The sequence below is a fragment of the Schistocerca americana genome, chromosome 4 (genome assembly GCF_021461395.2).
Source record: "Schistocerca americana isolate TAMUIC-IGC-003095 chromosome 4, iqSchAmer2.1, whole genome shotgun sequence".
Taxonomy (NCBI): Eukaryota; Metazoa; Arthropoda; class Insecta; order Orthoptera; family Acrididae; genus Schistocerca; species Schistocerca americana.
In genome coordinates, this window is record NC_060122.1 from 479,291,445 (window position 1) to 479,309,379 (window position 17,935).

The 17,935-nt window shown below is 39.2% G+C and overlaps 1 protein-coding gene across 2 annotated transcripts in view; it reads right to left on the bottom strand.

Moving 5' to 3' along the window:
* Nucleotides 1–17,935, bottom strand: part of LOC124612663 (arginine--tRNA ligase, cytoplasmic) — a 126,729-nt gene that overhangs the window by 72,445 nt on the left and 36,349 nt on the right. For both annotated transcript variants that reach the window (XM_047140985.1, XM_047140986.1), the window contains exon 5: nucleotides 13,710–13,962. In XM_047140985.1, the coding sequence (XP_046996941.1) occupies nucleotides 13,710–13,962 (253 nt within the window). The remainder of the gene's footprint in view (nucleotides 1–13,709; nucleotides 13,963–17,935) is intronic.

Sequence of the window (17,935 nt, forward strand, 5' to 3'; positions counted from 1 at the left end):
GATAGAAAAGCTCAAGAGCAAACTCTATAGTGTGAAAATCCTATGTTTACAAAGTATTGAACATAGCTCAGTAACATGAAGTTTCGTAACATGAAGTTTCGTAACATGAAGTTTCACAGGCTGCAGGTAGCCTGGTCTGAAGTTTCAGAAATCAGTTCCTCTCACCCCTCCCAGCCTTCAGTCAATTCATAAGGAAGCGCAGACACTATTGCAGCAGTCCAGCAGATGTCTTAGCATCATATAGGTAATTGGCGTTTGTGACAACAGTAGTTCGTGTCACAACAGTGACAGCTTCAAGCTCTACTGCCTTTGTGCCCATACTGATTCATTCAGCATAGACAGATCGTGGGCCCCAAGTGCTGAGCAACATGTAATAGATGGCATAAGAAAGGACACATTGCTTCAGTACGTAACTCCTTTCCAAACCTGAGTGAGGATGAAACGAACATGGATGTGAACAGTGTGTCGGCAGTGACTGTGTCTCAAAGAAAATGATATACTGATGTACATGTCTTTAACTAATCACTGAGAATGCAAATGGAAACTAGTGCAATACCAATGTTGGTGCATTCTCATACTTATGTGGATTTGGTTTCTCCCACTTTAACTCCAGTGTCACGGAGGCTAATGAATTGTAACAAACAACAAATTCCCTTCTTGGACAGTTTACTGCACCTGTGACTTACAAGGCTGTGGCATGTTCATTAACATTTCTAGTTGTGGACAACGCTTACACTGAAAATCTGTTTGGGCTGGACACCTTTAAGCTGTTTGGATTTGTCATCAATGGTGAAGAGCATTTGGTTTCTTATCAAGTTCCATATCAACGGTTGAATGCTCTCTGTGCCAAATTTACCTCTCTATTTTATCCAGAACTGGATTGTGCAACAGAATTTCAGGCTCATATTACAATGAAACAGTCCGCCCGCCGCAATTTTCTCTGAGCCCGGCCATTAATGATCTTCAGATGCCTGATGTCATTCACCCTATTTCTTCCAGTGAATAGTCAGCACCACTGGTGATAGTCAAAAGACCTACCTGTAAATCAGGTCTCTGTGAATATTTTAAAAAATCTATTAATCCACAGTTAACCATCAATATCTATTCTTTGCCGTGCCCTAACATGCTGATAGCAAAATTATTGGGGGCGGGGGGTTTCATTAGTTTTGAAAGACTGACTTGGCAGAGGCATATTTATGGCTGCCACTCGACAAGAAATTTAAACGCCTTCTAATTATCAATACCCCATTTGGGCTTTATCAATATTAGTGTCTACCTTTTAGTGTGGCAAGCATGCTAGCTATTTTTCCACACCTTTCAGAGTGACTTATTGCATCCGTTTCATGCTGAATCAGCAATTTAGATGACATAGTAGTGTCTGGTGCCTCTACAGAGGAACATTTGCAGAACCTTCGTGCTCTACTTTGTGTTTAACAATCTGCAGGGTTAAAATGCAATTTGGAAAAGACACAGTTTTTTTAACCATACATTATTTTGAAATGTTGCATACTGGGATATCATTGTGCCAGCATATTGATGCTATTATTGTGTTGCCATAACCCATGTCCATAAAGGAATTAGAAGCATCTTTAGGCACAATTGCATACTACCCCAAATTCGCACGGGACAAACCCACTGTGGCACAACCAGTCCACGCATTATTATGTAAAGCTGTTCCTTTCCATTCGTCCCCATCTTGTGATTCGGCATTCAAGTTGTTGACATCTGAGCTGCAGTCGACTCCCCGTTTAGTCATTTTGCAGCCAGACCAGCACTTGGTGTCAGCGACGGACGTGCCTCAGTTTGGCCTTGGCGCTGTCCTTGCTCATAAGAATGTGGATGGTTCTGAATGCCCTATTGCATATTCCTCTAAATCCATTGATTCAGCGCAACAACATTACTCTCAAGTAGAGAAACAGGCTTTGGCTATCGTGTATGCTCTTAAAAAATTTCATGTTTTTCTATACAGTTCAAAGTTTCACCTCATCATCACAGACCACAAATCACTGGTGTCTCTTTTTAACCATTCAGCATCTGTGCTGGACAAAGCTGCACATCAAATATAGCCATGGGCTCTTCTCCTGTCACGATACACTAACGTGTGTGTATTTGAAAGAAAAAAAAAGGAAACATATTTGGATGGAGGCCTAGACATTACATTGAGATAATATAAGCATTCAGCAAAATTTGTTACGAGAACTGCCAGGTGGAGAAAGTAAGTCTTAATACACAAATTACTCACGAATGGATGAGTGTGTTTTAATATTTGCTCAGTAAAGTGGCTTCTCATATTACAAAACAGAATACTCCCTTGAGAAATGCTGTGTGCGTAGAAGACAGGCAAACTGTGACACTGTGATTTCTTGATATGTGAGAGAGCTACTCTAGTTTACAACACAGCACTCGAATATCACATTGCACATTAACTAAAACAATTCTAGAAACATGTGAAGTGATTTACAAAGCACTGAAGGGAAATAGGTGAAGGTAAAAAAATGTTTAGTACACTATATGGGCAATAAGAAATATTTTTAATTTTGAATAATTTAATTAGTGAAATCAGTCTTCCAACAACTACAAAATTAATAAAAAGTACAAAACAGATGAGGCACTTTTCAAGTTGTGGCATCCAGAGCTCAAAAATAGACAAATTAGAATGGAAAATTAAGGAAGACTGTTTTATTATAGAGTGTGACCACATCCTCTGAGACGAAGAAGAAGAAGAAAAAGAAGAAGAAACAAACCAACTTTGAAGCCAGGTTTACAAAGACACTACAGAGAGGGCAAATAGCTGTAGCAATGCCAAGGCTCGAAGCAGTTACATTTCACATTGCAGTGAACAGAAGATGAACGACTTTCATGATCAACTCTATGGCGAGGTCCTAGATTTGAACACATTTATTTGACAAGAGGTGATATTTGACATAGTTCTCTATTACACCATCAAATTTCTTTGACATAAATATTTGACATATCAACTTTGACAAAGAAATATGATAGTGTAATACTGGCTATAGTGAGAGGGAAATCAGTGATAACTGGTAATGAATGACCTGCAATTAAAAATTCCACACGTAGTAAGTTTAATGAACATATTATTTAATCACCATAATATTTTGATACTTGAATTTTCTAGCTCTCTCATTTAGAAACATCATAGTTTCAGAAAATGCTCACAAGATTTTTTTTCATTGAGCATTTGTCCAGAAGCAAAGCTTTTATATGTTATAACAAAACTAAATTTATCACTGTCACTTTGTGCTTGTTCAATGACGGAAATAATATTTTTTATGATATTCAAATGAAAATTAAACTGAGAATTGCCTGTTTGAGCCTCAGCTACCTTCAGTATTACAATTCTCAAAGCTGCCCATTCATCTTCTACTGTATTCCATTCCTCTGAGCTAATGTTTGCATACTGCTTCATTTGAAACCCTGTACAACTAGTGATTTTCTCAATTTATCCACGTCCCATATCCTTAAATTCCTGCCTTTCTGAAATTCTTCGGTTTTAATCTGCAGTTCACAACCAATAAATTACAATTGTAGTCAACATCTGCCCTTTCCTATAAGTTTCTCAAAAAAATTATTAGTAGCCATTTAACTGGGGTCTGAACAAAGTTCTGCCTGGCAGTTTTCTTTTTTATTTCTCTCCCACAGTCCAAGTTTTCATGTTATTTTTCCTTCTCTACATTTCCTTCCACTGAATTTTAGTCTCCCATTAGAATTAAATTTACTTATCCTTTTACCAGTCCAATTATTTTTTTTAGCATTACTCAATTTCTTCATCAGCTGCAAACCTAGTCTGCATATAAACTTAGAGACATCTGTAGTGCTTGTTGATATTGTATCTGTCTTGGCTACAATAATATGTCCCTTAAGATATTCACAGTAGTCTAATAACATTTCCATTTTCTTATTATTTATGAAACCTACTCCTGCATAGCCCCTATTTAATTTTTGGTTGACCTGGCCAGATGTCTCAGTTACATGGTGAAGGGATCTGACCTGCAACACTCCAAAATTTAGAACATCAGTATTGTTTTTTTCTGATGATAATCTCCACCTTGTAGAGTTGGTCAGCTTAGCCTTCAGTCTCACTTGTAAGCTCGTAGCTGCTGTGTCGCAGACTTGCAGCTGGGAGGTGCAATGAGGTAGGAGCTGCTGATAAGACAATGGTCGCAGTGAACCTGCGGAATCTCACTGCGCTCGTGAGACTTGGGAGACATGTAGACACTTGAGTGCCATTTGTCTTAGTGCCGTGACAAAGGAGGAGCACCTTCTATAAGTGTTAGCAGATGAAATGCACATTCTACTGGACAGACCCAAAATAATTCCGAATAGTCCCAGCTGGGATAGTTTCAAGCCATTAATTTAATTTAATTTCAAATTTGTGTCATTTCTTGTTAGATGAACGATGTGCCCAAGACAAAGTAATGAAGTGTCCTGAATTTTCCCTCATTTAGTCTGATAACCATGTCAAATAAGAGTGCTTAAGTTTTATTTTCATACCTTTTTTTAATTTTTGAAGAATGGTAGATTAAAATTGTACAAACTGGTCCATTTCTTCTGCTCATTATCTGATTTAATTTATCTAGATTCCAAATAAAGTTAAAAGCTAAGTCACAGACAAAGATTCAGTAATATCACAACAGGCCACAGTCACAAGAAATTAAAATGGAAAGTAGTTTTTGGGAACCTGTTTCATTGAATAGTGTGAATGATATTTCTTAATTAACGAAAGAATTTTCAGGTTGTATAATTTCAATCCCACTCCTCAGAGATTAAAAAAGGTGTGAAAATAAAACTTAAGCACTCTTATTTGACATTGTCATCAGATTAAATAAGCGGAACTTAAGGAAACTTCATAACTTTGTCTTGGGCGCCTTGTTCACCTAACATGAAATGACGCAAATTTGAAATAAAATTATACTAGTGGCTTGAAACTATCCCAGCTGGAGCTACTCCGAATTATTATGGGTCTATCCAGTACAACGTACATTTCATCTGCTAACACTTATAGAATGCGTACCTTCGTTGTCACAGCACCATGACAAACGGCAGTAGTGTGTCCATGTCTCACAAGTCTAGCGAGTGCAAAGAGGGCTCATTGTGACAGTTGTTTATTACCATCTCCTACCTCACTGCACCTCATGGCCATAAGTATAGAACACAGCAGCAATGAGTCTACAAGCGAGTCTGAAGGCTAAGACCAGCTCCACCAGGTGGGGAATACACAGGAGTAGTTTGTCATCAGGAAAAACAATACTGGTGTTCTACTTGGAGCATGAAGGTCAGATCTCTTCACCAGGTAGACAGGTAATTGAATTTAAAAAAGGGAAAGGTAGGATGAAATTAGAAAGGGGGCGAGGGGGTTACAAAGAACAGAACAGTCGACCACGTCATCCAAAAATTAAATAGGAGCTAGGCAGGAGTAGGTCAAATAATAGTAACCTCTGGCGTGCCACAGGGGAGTATTATGGGACCATTGCTTTTCACAATATATATAAATGACCTAGTAGATAGTGTCAGAAGTTCCATGCGGCTTTTCGCGGATGATGCTGTAGTATACAGAGAAGTCGCAGCATTAGAAAACTGCAGCGAAATGCAGGAAGATCTGCAGCGGATAAGCACTTGGTGCAGGGAGTGGCAACTGACCCTTAACATAGACAAATGTAATGTATTGCGAATACATAGAAAGAAGGATCCATTATTGTATGATTATATGATAGTGGAACAAACACTGGTAGCAGTTACTTCTGTAAAATATCTGGGAGTATGCGTGCAGAACAATTTGAAGTGGAATGATCATATAAAATTAATTGTTGGTAAGGCGGGTACCAGGTTGAGATTCATTGGGAGAGTCCTTAGTACATGTAGTGCATCAACAAAGGAGGTGGCTTACAAAACACTCATTCGGCCTATACTTGAGTATTGCTCATCAGTGTGGGATCCGTACCAGGTCAGGTTGACGGAGGAGACAGAGAAGATCCAGAGAACAGCGGCGCGTTTCGTCACAGGGTTATTTGGTAAGCGTGATAGCGTTTCGGAGATGTTAAGCAAACTCAAGTGGCAGACTCTGCAAGAGAGGTGCTCTGCATCGCGGCGTAGCTTGCTGTCCAGGTTTTGAGAGGGTGCGTTTCTGGATGAGGTATCGAATATATTGCTTCCCTCTACTTATACCTCCCAAGGAGATCACGAATGTAAAATTAGAGAGATTCGAGCGCGCACAGAGGCTTTTCAGCAGTCGTTCATCCCGTGAACCATATGTGACTGGAACAGGAAAGGGAAGTAATGACAGTGGCACGTAAAGTGCCCTCCGCCACACACCGCTGGGTGGCTTGCAGAGTATAAATGTAGATGTAGATGTAGAATAAGAAAATAGAATGTGGGTAAACTACTATGAACAGCTTAGTGAACATATCTCTGAAGCCAAGATGGACACAATGTTAACAAGCATTCAGGTGTCTAAGACTAGCTTTGTAGATGATGAAGAAATTGAAAGAATGTGCAATGTTATAAAAAAAATATTCAGACTGACAAAGGATATGAAATTTCAATTCTGATGGGAGACTAGAATTCAATAGTAAGAACATGTAAAGAAGGAAAAATAGTATGAAAACTTGGACTGTGGGAGAGAAATAAAAGAGAAATCTGTCAGGCAGAATTTTGCACAAAGCTCAGTTAAATAACTACCAACAGTTGTTTTAAGAAGCATGAACGGAAGTTTTGAATGTGGAAAACACCTGGAGACACCCGAAGGTTTCAGACAGATTACATAATCATAAGACAGATACAGAAGCCAGATTTTAGACTGCAAAACATTTACAAGGGTAGACATGGACTACAACTGTAATTCATTGGTTATGAACTGCAGATTAAAATTGACGGACGGCAGAAAGTCAGGAATTAAAGGATATGGGACATGGATAAATTGAGAGAATCACTGGTTGTGCAGAGTTTCAAATGAAGCAGTATGCAAGGATTAGCTTAGAGGAAAGGAGTACAGTAGAAGATGAATGGATAGCTTTGAGAGATGCAATACTAAAGGCAGCCGAGACCCAAGCATGCAAATACATAAGGACATGTAGAAATTCTTGGACATCATTTGAGGTACTGAATTTAAAGAGAAAATATAAAAATTCTTTACATGAAGCAGGCAAATGGGAATGCACCATCATCATCATGATTTCTTTCCTGTGAATGACATGCCTCCTCCGATTTCTGTCCTGGAATTCTCTCCCCCTGCATCCTACATTACACTTAACCTCTTGAGATCCTTTTAACCTGGTCTGTACATCTCTTCCTAGGCCACCCAATGGGTCTTGTTCCTAGTACTTCCATCTCCAAATATTGACATGGAGTTTGAGTTGGGTGTATTCACTTCATGTGACCAAACCAGTTCACTCTAGCTGCACTCATTCTTTCGTCCATGGTCAAGGTTACCTGCAGTTCCGTCCTTACAGTTTTGTTCCTGACTCTGTCTCTCCTGATTTTTTTAGAGGTGACTTAAGGAACTTAATTTCACATGCCTATATCTGACTCTCTTCTCTCATATTTATGATACAGGTCTCCAGACAGCACATCACGATTGGCGCGACATCTAAAAAATGACACTGACCGGATTGCAAAATGGTAAAGCTGGAATGACTAGGGTAAAGCTAGTTGCCACGCACAAATGAAATTAAGGAAACTTTTGGAGAAAAAAAGAAAAAAAATTACAAATATTAAGACATCAGATGGCAAGAATGGAAGGCTGCAAGATGGAATGAATATATACGGAGTCTGTGTAAGATAAACAAACTACACAACACTACTATAGAAAGTGTTTGATGAAAATTAAGCCACAGTACAACAACCTCCTCAAAATTCGGTTCACAGTTATGTGACAGCAGACAAATACAGACAATTTATATGTGATAAAGAGGTCTATGATTTTTATAGATTGCCCAAATATCACAAAATTCATCAACAAAGTGGAAGAATATTATTGAATGACTGGAATACAACAATGAAGAGCTGTCATATAATTCCACATCTCACATAGAATTTACAGGTCTACAACAACACAGGACTGCAATTTAATCCAGAAGAATTCCTTTTGCACAGAAGAGTATTGCACTCACTGGACAAAGAAATTAATCCTCTGAGGTTGCCGTTGAAAGTTATTTGGGCCTCAAACGAGCACAATAGAAAACATGACTCTCATGATAAACAATATTTTATAGTTGTGCTGCTCGGCTTTACTAAGAATTCCCTAACCATAGAAAAAAAAAAAAAGATATGCGCAAATAGCTCACTGCCTTCACATGTCAACATAAACACTGCTGATTCTAGTAGCAAACAACAACAACAACAGCTACACTTAAGGCAACAGCAAAACTGACTACGGTAGTTTGTTGTTCTTTCATAATATTCTAGTAAATTGATTCCATCTCTTCACTGCACATCACAGACTGAGTTTCCATTTGCCATTACAAATGCAAAACACATTTCATTGTTCATTGATTGACAGCTGCTCGTATATCAAATGATCATAAGGAATATTTTATTTTACACCTTCTGAAAAGCTAGTCTTCCACTAGACAGAGTAAAGGAGCACAAAAACAAAGCTGACACTCTTAGCTGGTGGAACATGCACTTACTGCACATTGCAACAGTAGCAGAGCACTGGTGGGACAACTACACCACACCACAACCTTGCATAGACTGCTGCTAGTAACACAGCTGTTTTACACTCCTTAACTGATCAACATAGGGATTATTCATTAGAAATGATGTAAACAAGAGTAGTTCAAACTTTACAAATATATATATATGATGGTAAACTCCACTGCATCATAGAGTATCTGGCACTAGTGGGACGAAACAACTACCGTAGTCAGAAAACAATGACAGTATGCCTTCATTGTATCTTTATAATGTGCAAATGTTCTTGTGGTATGGCTTCTGTGATTTTTCAACGTTGACAATCACAACATCAAGAAAAAGAGCATACCTCTCTCCTAAGTATTTTTATGTACAAGGTGAATTCAAGTTCTAAGGCATCCGATTTTTTTTCTCCGGACTGGAAAGAGATAGAAACATGCACATTGTTTTAAAATGAGGCCGCGTTCATTGTCAATACGTCCCAGAGATGGCTGCACCGTACGGCGGACGGAATTTTACCGCCAGCAGCGAGAGTGAGAACTGTTTTAAATACTTAAAATGGTGACGTTTTCCTTATTTGAACAGCGTGCAATCATGCGTTTTCTGAGTTTGCGTGGTGTGAAACCAATTGAAATTCATCGACAGTTGAAGGAGACATGTGGTGATGGAGTTATGGATGTGTCGGAAGTGCGTTCGTGGGTGTGACAGTTTAATGAAGGCAGAACATCGTGTGACAACAAACCGAAACAACCTCGGGCTCGCACAAGCCGGTCTGACAACATGATCAAGAAAGTGGAGAGAATTGTTTTGGGGGATCGCCGAATGACTGTTGAACAGATCGCCTCCAGAGTTGGCATTTCTGTGGGTTCTGTGCACACAGTCCTGCATGGCGACCTGAAAATGCGAAAAGTGTCATCCAGGTGGGTACCACGAATGCTGACGGACGACCACATGGCTGCCCGTGTGGCATGTTGCCAAGCAATGTTGACGCGCAACAACAACATGAATGGGACTTTCTTTTCATCGGTTGTGGCAATGGATGAGACGTGGATGCCATTTTTCAATCCAGAAACAAAGTGCCAGTCAGCTCAATGGAAGCACACAGATTCATCGCCACCAAAAAAATTTCGGGTAACCGCCAGTGCTGAAAAAATGATGGTGTCCATGTTCTGGGACAGAGAAAAAAAATCGGATGCCTTAGGACTGCGTTCCAAAGGGCACTACGGTAACAGGTGCATCCTACGAAAATGTTTTGAAGAACGAATTCCTTCCTGCACTGCAACAAAAATGTCCGGGAAGGGCTGCGCGTGTGCTGTTTCACCAAGACAACGCACCCGCACATCGAGCTAACGTTACGCAACAGTTTCTTCGTGATAACAACTTTGAAGTGATTCCTCATGCTCCCTACTCAACTGGCCTGGCTCATAGTGACTTTTGGCTTTTTCCAACAATGAAAGACACTCTCCGTGGCCGCACAGTCACCAGCCGTGCTGCTATTGCCTCAGCGATTTTCCAGTGGTCAAAACAGACTCCTAAAGAAGCCTTCGCCGCTGCCATGGAATCATGGCGTCAGCGTTGTGAAAAATGTATACGTCTGCAGGGCGATTAGGTCGAGAAGTAATGCCAGTTTCATCGATTTTGGGTGAGTAGTTAATTAGAAAAAAAATCGGAGGCCTTAGAACTTGAATGCACCTCGTATGTTACACCTCTCGTCCAACCAAAATATGTCACATACAGGATAACAAATTTTCAACATTCCAATGAGGTACAACACAGCAATGATCATCATGCAATATAGCCAGAATAGGAGCATGTAGACAGGAAACAATGATCAGGAAATGGTTAATAGTGTTATCCACATATCCCTCTCATTGCTGATTCTGTGAAGAACCTCCTTGTTCCTTATCACTCCACTAAATTTTAAATTTTTCGCCATCATTCTGTAACACATCTCAAATGCTTCAACTCTTTTCTTTCCCGATTTCCCTACAGTCCATATTCACTTCCATATACAGTTTTGTACTGCATAAATACATTATCAGAAATTTCTTTCTCAAATTGAAGTCTATGTTGGACAATATTTGTTTGCAAGGTGACAGAATTCCTTTATTCTGTGTTCTACACAGCCCCAATTTCAATTTTTAAGTTTGTCGCTAATCTCATTTCTGTTTCTGCTCAACACTTTTATCTCATTTTGTTTACTCTCAATCCGTTTTCGTAACTCAGTAAACTGTTTCATCCCACTCTACAAGTCATTTAATTCATTCTCATTTTCACAGAGGACAGAAATGTCATTAGCAAATCTTATCATTGATTGGGCCTATCCTTTCTCCTTGAATTTTAATCCCTGTTCTGAACCTTTCTTTTATTTCTCTCATTGCTTCATCGACATACTGGATTAACAATGGAGAAAGACTGCATTCTTGTTTCATGCCATTTTTTACTTGAACACATCTCTCTTGATCTTCCACTCTTACTGTTCCCTTACAGTTCTTGTACATATTGCACATTACCCAACTTTGTCCATAGTACGTATCGATTTATCTGAGAATTTCACATATTTGCACCACTTTACATAGCCTACCATTTTTTTCTAGAAAAGCAGCTCTTTTCTTTCAAGTCTTGCTTCTTTTAACACATATAGCGGTGGAACTGCCTCTCTGGTACCATTACCCTTCTCAAAGCCAAAATAATTGTTATCTAACAGATTTTCTTTTCCATTCTTTGGTACATTACTATTGTCAATAACTTCAATACAAAAGCTGCCAAGTAGACTGTTCTATGCTTCTCACATTTCTTTCCCCTTGTTTTGGGTTTGTGTGAATGACTTTCTTCCAAGCTATAAACTATGTAAACTTTGGTACCAAAAAACCGACGCCCAAAAAAATCCAAATGTGGAAATGTACAAAACAATGTATCAGAAGTAAGAACTACAATTTCAGACAAGACTATGAAAATGACAGATTGCTACTCACCATGTAGAGGGGGTGAGTTGCAAACAGGCACAATGAAAAGCCTGCTGAGCTTTCAGCCAAAAAACCTTCCTCTAAAGTAGACAAGACACACACACACACACACACACACACACACACACACACACACACACACACATGACCACTGTCTCTGGCCACTGAGGCCACAACTTTTTATGAAAAGGATAGATTGCTACTCACCATATAGTGGTGACATTCAGTTGCAGACAGGCATAACGAAAAGACTGCTGTGTATTCAAGCTTTCAGCTAAAAGGCCTTCTTCTGAAGTAGAAAACACACACACATTGACACAAGCCCAACTCTCTCACACATGACCGTCTCTGGTCTCAGTGGCCAGTGAGTTGTGCTTGTGTGAAAGTGTGCATCTTGTCTACTTTAGGAGAATGCCTTTTGGCCAAAAGCTCACATTTTTAGCAGTCCTTTTGACTCTTAATATCCTTTCATAATCTTGTCATTAGCCCATTCTGGATTTTTCATTGTTTAATTAATATTTCTGAGGGAGATGGTGTTGTACATAGGCCTAGCAGCCACACATCTAGCAAGATTGAAAAGGTCAGTGTTATACTAAGTACAGTTGCTGAAGAGATGTAAAACAAAGTGGAAAAGTGAAAGCAACTGCCAATAAGTTTTAATATGGTAGAGTGGTATGACTTCAGGAGATGAGTTTTCCACAGAACAGCATTTCAGATCATACAGGGCACGAGGTACTTGTGGAATCAATGGGTAGAAGAGTCATATGCAGGATTGAGGGTACTGGAGCACTTAATGTGACCACTGCACACAATGACCATTTTGCAAACATGGCAGTAAAGACAGTCCAGCTTCACCAAAGCATTCACTTGATGCAGAAGCACTGAAACAGGTGCACTTGTCTCTGTCAACTGTTCTGCCTCATCTGTTGTGGCCCACACTCACAGGCAGTGTGTCATTTTGTCAGCTTCTATTATTTTGAACTAGATCATCCCCAGATTGCAAAGAAACCTGGTTAAGCCATTACTGGTGTATTAATTGGCAAAAAGCAGAGCTACTGAGAAACTCCTACTTGAAACTGTGCTACGCTGATGGCGACATACTGTGTCATGGCTTCTGCAGGGAGTTCAATCTGGAAGCCTGAACTTCTGAGTGGCACAGTGGACAAGAATTAAGTGTTATAGTTCAGGGTACCATTATTCCTATGCTGCTTTCACTAAGGATACCTTTCATAAAACATAAAATCCCACTTTTGAGGAGTACAGTAATGTAAAAAGACCTTAAAAGAGTATCAATAAAAACCTGAGCCTTCGCTAAATTTTAAATAAGGAGTAAAATAGTGACTGTCAAAATTGTGAAACAACTATGCATCCAAATGTGACTGGGTGTTTAATTGCTAAGAAGAATAAAGTAACCACCCTTAATACACATTAAACCTCAGAATCTTCTCGCTACTCATCTTACTGTTACCTCAAACAGAGGACATCTGAAGCATATGGCTGTGAGTTACAAGACTGAGATAGCTCTTCTTTTACTCTTGTTAACATGGTTGCTTTGTAGTGAAGTGTCCCTGTTAAGGACCTGAAATTGGCTTGGCACAACTTGTTCTGAATTTCCAGCCACTCATTACCCTAATGAAACAATGACCATTTTCTTAAGCCTTGAGAGAATAATGCACAAACTTACATTTTGTGTAGACTTAGTAACAAACTATTACTACCAGTATGAATCGACAATGAAAATCAAATTTGATTATAATCTCGGGTTACCAAAAAATATAGATACATTGTAAACCCACGAACAATAATAATCGTACCAATATTTCCTACATCATTTCAATTTTACCATGCAACAGCAGACTGTCCAATGATGCCCAATCAAATGACATGAACCAGAGTAACTAATGTTACATATTTCCTCAGTAAAGCATTCATTCTTCTCTTCCACATCGGATCTGCATGTTTACATAGCATTTCAATTTGTACAAGAAATATCAACTTATTGTCAAACAACGAAGAAATTAAGTGTATGAATCATTTTCAGGCAACATTATTCTAAAAGTTACAATGGTAGCTTACTTAAAAATGAAAACATACCGCAAATGCCCGACATGCATTTCCTTTGCAATATTAGGAGCAGAAAAGTCAACAACAACTCTCAGCTTCTTTTCAATTGGTGGTGGTTTTACTCCATTCTTCAACAGGTCAGTCAAAGCCTTCTGTCCAAATTCAGGACACAATGATATATTAATGAAGCCTGCACCAGCTACACTCATTTCCTTGATTAAATCATTCTTTGGTACATTATCCACAATCTTTTTTGCAATATCAACTGGAGACATTTTCACACCTGTGAAGAAGATAAAATTTTGGCTCACTAAAACTGACATTCATTTACAAATAAATCCTACATTAATAACTTAAAAAATGATTCCTTCCAAAATTCTGGCTCACTTAAACTGATATTCATTTACAAATAAGTCTAACTTAAAACATAATTCCTTGCAAAATTCTGAACTCTTACAGATGTACAGCAATGTATCCTTTGTTATTGTAGGACCTCTACCCAAATAAACCTATTTCAATCCATCAATGGATTTCTCTAATATTTCCATTGGTTTCTGAGTTGTAATTCCAAACAACAAATATATCCAAAACTCAAGGTTCTTTTTTTGTCAATACAATAATGTTGGAATAATATGTATAAAACATATAAATAAAAATTACTGTAGAGAATTTAAAATATTTTATTCTGAATATGATTTTCTCTGATAAAACTTACACAATATGAGTATATACAGTCTGTATAGTTTTACTGTCCACACTAAGTTAAACTTTGGCTGAAGTTAACACTGACAAAGAGATATAACGCCACAGTACTTCATTTGGATTAGGGGTATAAAGATCTATTTTCACATGTGAGATTTTCGGCTGCAAAAGGTGATGATAATATCTTAATGAGGATTAAATTAACCAACCAGGTTAGATCACGATGTCCAAACCAGGTATTCACATCCTGCAGCTGTTATCCATACGGTAACTCTCTTCATCCGTTACTGTAAGGGGCACAAGTATGGATATGCTGCTCACCAATTCACAGGGGACGGAGTGCTGAGACAACATTTGCTTACCTTTTGAATTTAATACTAACAAAGTCTACGCGGAGACATGAGAACTCTACTGGCATCACAGGCTACGAAATTCAAAGCCATTCAGTTCTGGACTGAGACTGTTGTAAGCAAAGCTCAGCTGATGTTAAGCAGTTCATATTTCTCACTGAACTCTTCAAGTTCTGCTAACTGAGTATACAGAGATAGGGCTGTCAGAAGCTCTGCTGATATGTGGGAGTTCCTGAGATGCTGATGTTTCCGTCTATGTGAAGTAATATTAGGAGTAATGGTCTGGCAGTGCTCAGGCAATGATTTCGGGTCATGGTGCACGTCCAGCTACTCCTGTGTCTGCAGATATTATTTTTTAAACCAATTGCTTCTATCACTTGTATCTGAGGACTTGCAGAACTTTAGGAACCAAAGTTATGTTAATGCAATTGGAAGAAAGTTATGTTAATGCAATTGGAAGAACACTTTAACAATATTAAAACGGATATTGCAGAACTATCAGAAGTGTGGGGGAAAATGACAATCACATACAATTAAAAACAGCACACTTGTTTTATTACAGAAGAACAAGGTAGGTGGTAAATTCAAGTGTAGGCTTTGCGGTTAACAACAAAATTAAAAATACTATCACACATACTGAAGGAATATCAGAAAGAACAACAATTCTTGTTTTAAAAACAAACAAAAAGATATTCCATGGAAATAATTCAAGTTTATGCACTAAAATACTCATGTTCTTGTGACAAGGTAGAAGAGCTCTACTAACAGCTAAGGGAACTGTAAAAATGTGAAAAATTTAAAAACAACTCTTCAGTGGGAGACTTCAGTTACATTGTACCACAAATGACAGAAATCTTACTTTCATACAGTTTACTGAAAACAACAATGTACGCTATCCAGTCACATTAAAGTAACATGTCAAAAGCCTGAATAACCATCTTTTGCAGTGCGAATCACTTTGAGACATGCATGAAGGATGTGGAGGCATGCCAACTCCTGTGTCATGGTCAGCTGCGGTATGTTTCTCAGCTTAGGATCCATGGCGCAACAGCCCGATCAAGGTTGTCTCACAGATTCTCAATTTGGTTTAAATTCAGGCAGTTTGGAGGCCAGGGGTGTTCCGTAAACTCGTACTGGTGCTCTTCATCAAACCACGCACATGCACTCATGCACTGCTAGCTGTGTGACTCGTTCAGTAATCTGCTGGTAGAAGCCATCACGCCAAGAAAAAACAAACGCGGTCCCCAAGGATAGTTGCATACTTGTGTTCATCCACTGTGCTTTCTAGAATGATGTGATGACCCAGGGAAAGCCCCTATGGCCTGGACCCTTCTGATGGTTGTTGCAGGCTATTTGCTATCAGACGTTTCACATCATATACGCCAACAGCCATCTGTCCGATGGAACATAAAATGTAATTCATCTTAAAAGGCCACCTGTTGCCACTCAGTGGACATCCAGTTGGTTTATTGGCATATAAACTCCAGCCTACATTGCCAATGAACAGCAGTCAACATGGGTGCATGAACAAGGGGCCTAATGCGAGGACCATTCACAGCAAGATTCACTGAATGCCCTCAAATTGAGCACACAACTGTTGGTTGCCCCTTGGTTCATCTGGGCCGTCAGTGGCTCAACAGTTCACGTCTATTTTCCTGTACGCATCTCCACAGCCCTTGCTCACCCCTGTCAGAGCACTATTTCGCCTTGCATGGTATACTTTAACCATAGTGACACGGCAATATACGGTTCAAACACAAACATTAGTAAGCATTACAGTTGCAGACAGTCAACACGGGTCTGGACAGAATGAGTAGAGCTTTTCTTGCACAGCTCTTTTATCAAAACAACAGCAATAATGCTGCTGCTATTTGGTAGCATTGATGTATTAAAGGAATACAGAAAGATTCTGATTTGGAGGTTCAAATTAGCTGGTGATATGGGAATTGCTCCTGGGAGAGGCTGACGGCCAATTGTGCCACAAATTGTTGAAGAGGTTGATGTTGCCACAGCTGGGAATGCTGAACTCAATGTGTGAACTTCAAGTATGCATTAGCTATGTCACAACAGCTAAACATTCTATAGACCACCATTTGAAATGTGCTGCTAAAAATTGTGAAATGGTATCCATACAAACTTCACATTACTCACTGACTCACCAATTCGAGTTGCTCTTATGTTTCTTGGAAGGGGTGAGGTTGAAGACAAGTGGCCTTGGAACATCTTATGGAGTGATGACACACACTTTATGCTCAATGAGGCAGTGAAAACTCACAATTGCCACATCTGGGAATCATCACAGCCAACAAACATTCACTAAGTTCCCCTGCAGGGTGAACAAATTGCTGTGTGATGTGGCTTCTAGGCACAGTCCACGATTGGTCCAATTTTCTTTCAAGGACACGCAATGTGAACAGCACACATTACTGCAATCAGCTTCGCCAACTAGTGATCCCTGCTGTACACGAGAAAGGTGCTTTGGACTCAACTGTGTTGACGCATGATGGAGCTCCACCTCATGATGTTCATCAGGTCACTCTGTTACTTATGCAATGTAACACATTTGGAGAAAACAGCATCATTAACCGATCATTCCCAACTATGAGGCCACCACGGTCACCAGATTTGAATGCACGTGATTTCTGGCTATGGGGCTACCTAAAGGACAGAGTTTATCAACAGGACACTAACCCATGTTGGAGGTTGAAGCTGAGCACAGTGAGGGAGGAAGCCAACATTCTACCTGAGATGTTCCCGGCAGCAGTAAAGCAATCTCTCCTACAGTTTCAGGCAAATGTAGATGCAGATGGTCGCCATACCATGCAACATCAATAGCCTGGAACTCAAACGTGGGACGCAATTAACAGTTGTCACCCTCTTAAGTGGAGATTAAAATGTTTTTCTTTCAATGATTTGTTTGTTATTTCTCTTCCGCGTGTCCTTTTCTTTACCAATGTTTCCACAACCTTTCATTGTTCTATGATCCCTCATTTTTCATGGACACCCTCCCAAGTAGTGAATCATATACTCATAAGATGCAGAGTATAAATAGATACAAAAAACCAGACTCATCAGGCAAAAATCAGATATGCAGATTATGAAAATTTATTTAACAGTGGGGATGCATAAATAAATTATGCAACACATTCAACATTTACTAAATTGAAGGGTACAAAGACACAGGCAAAAGCAAAAATAATTTAA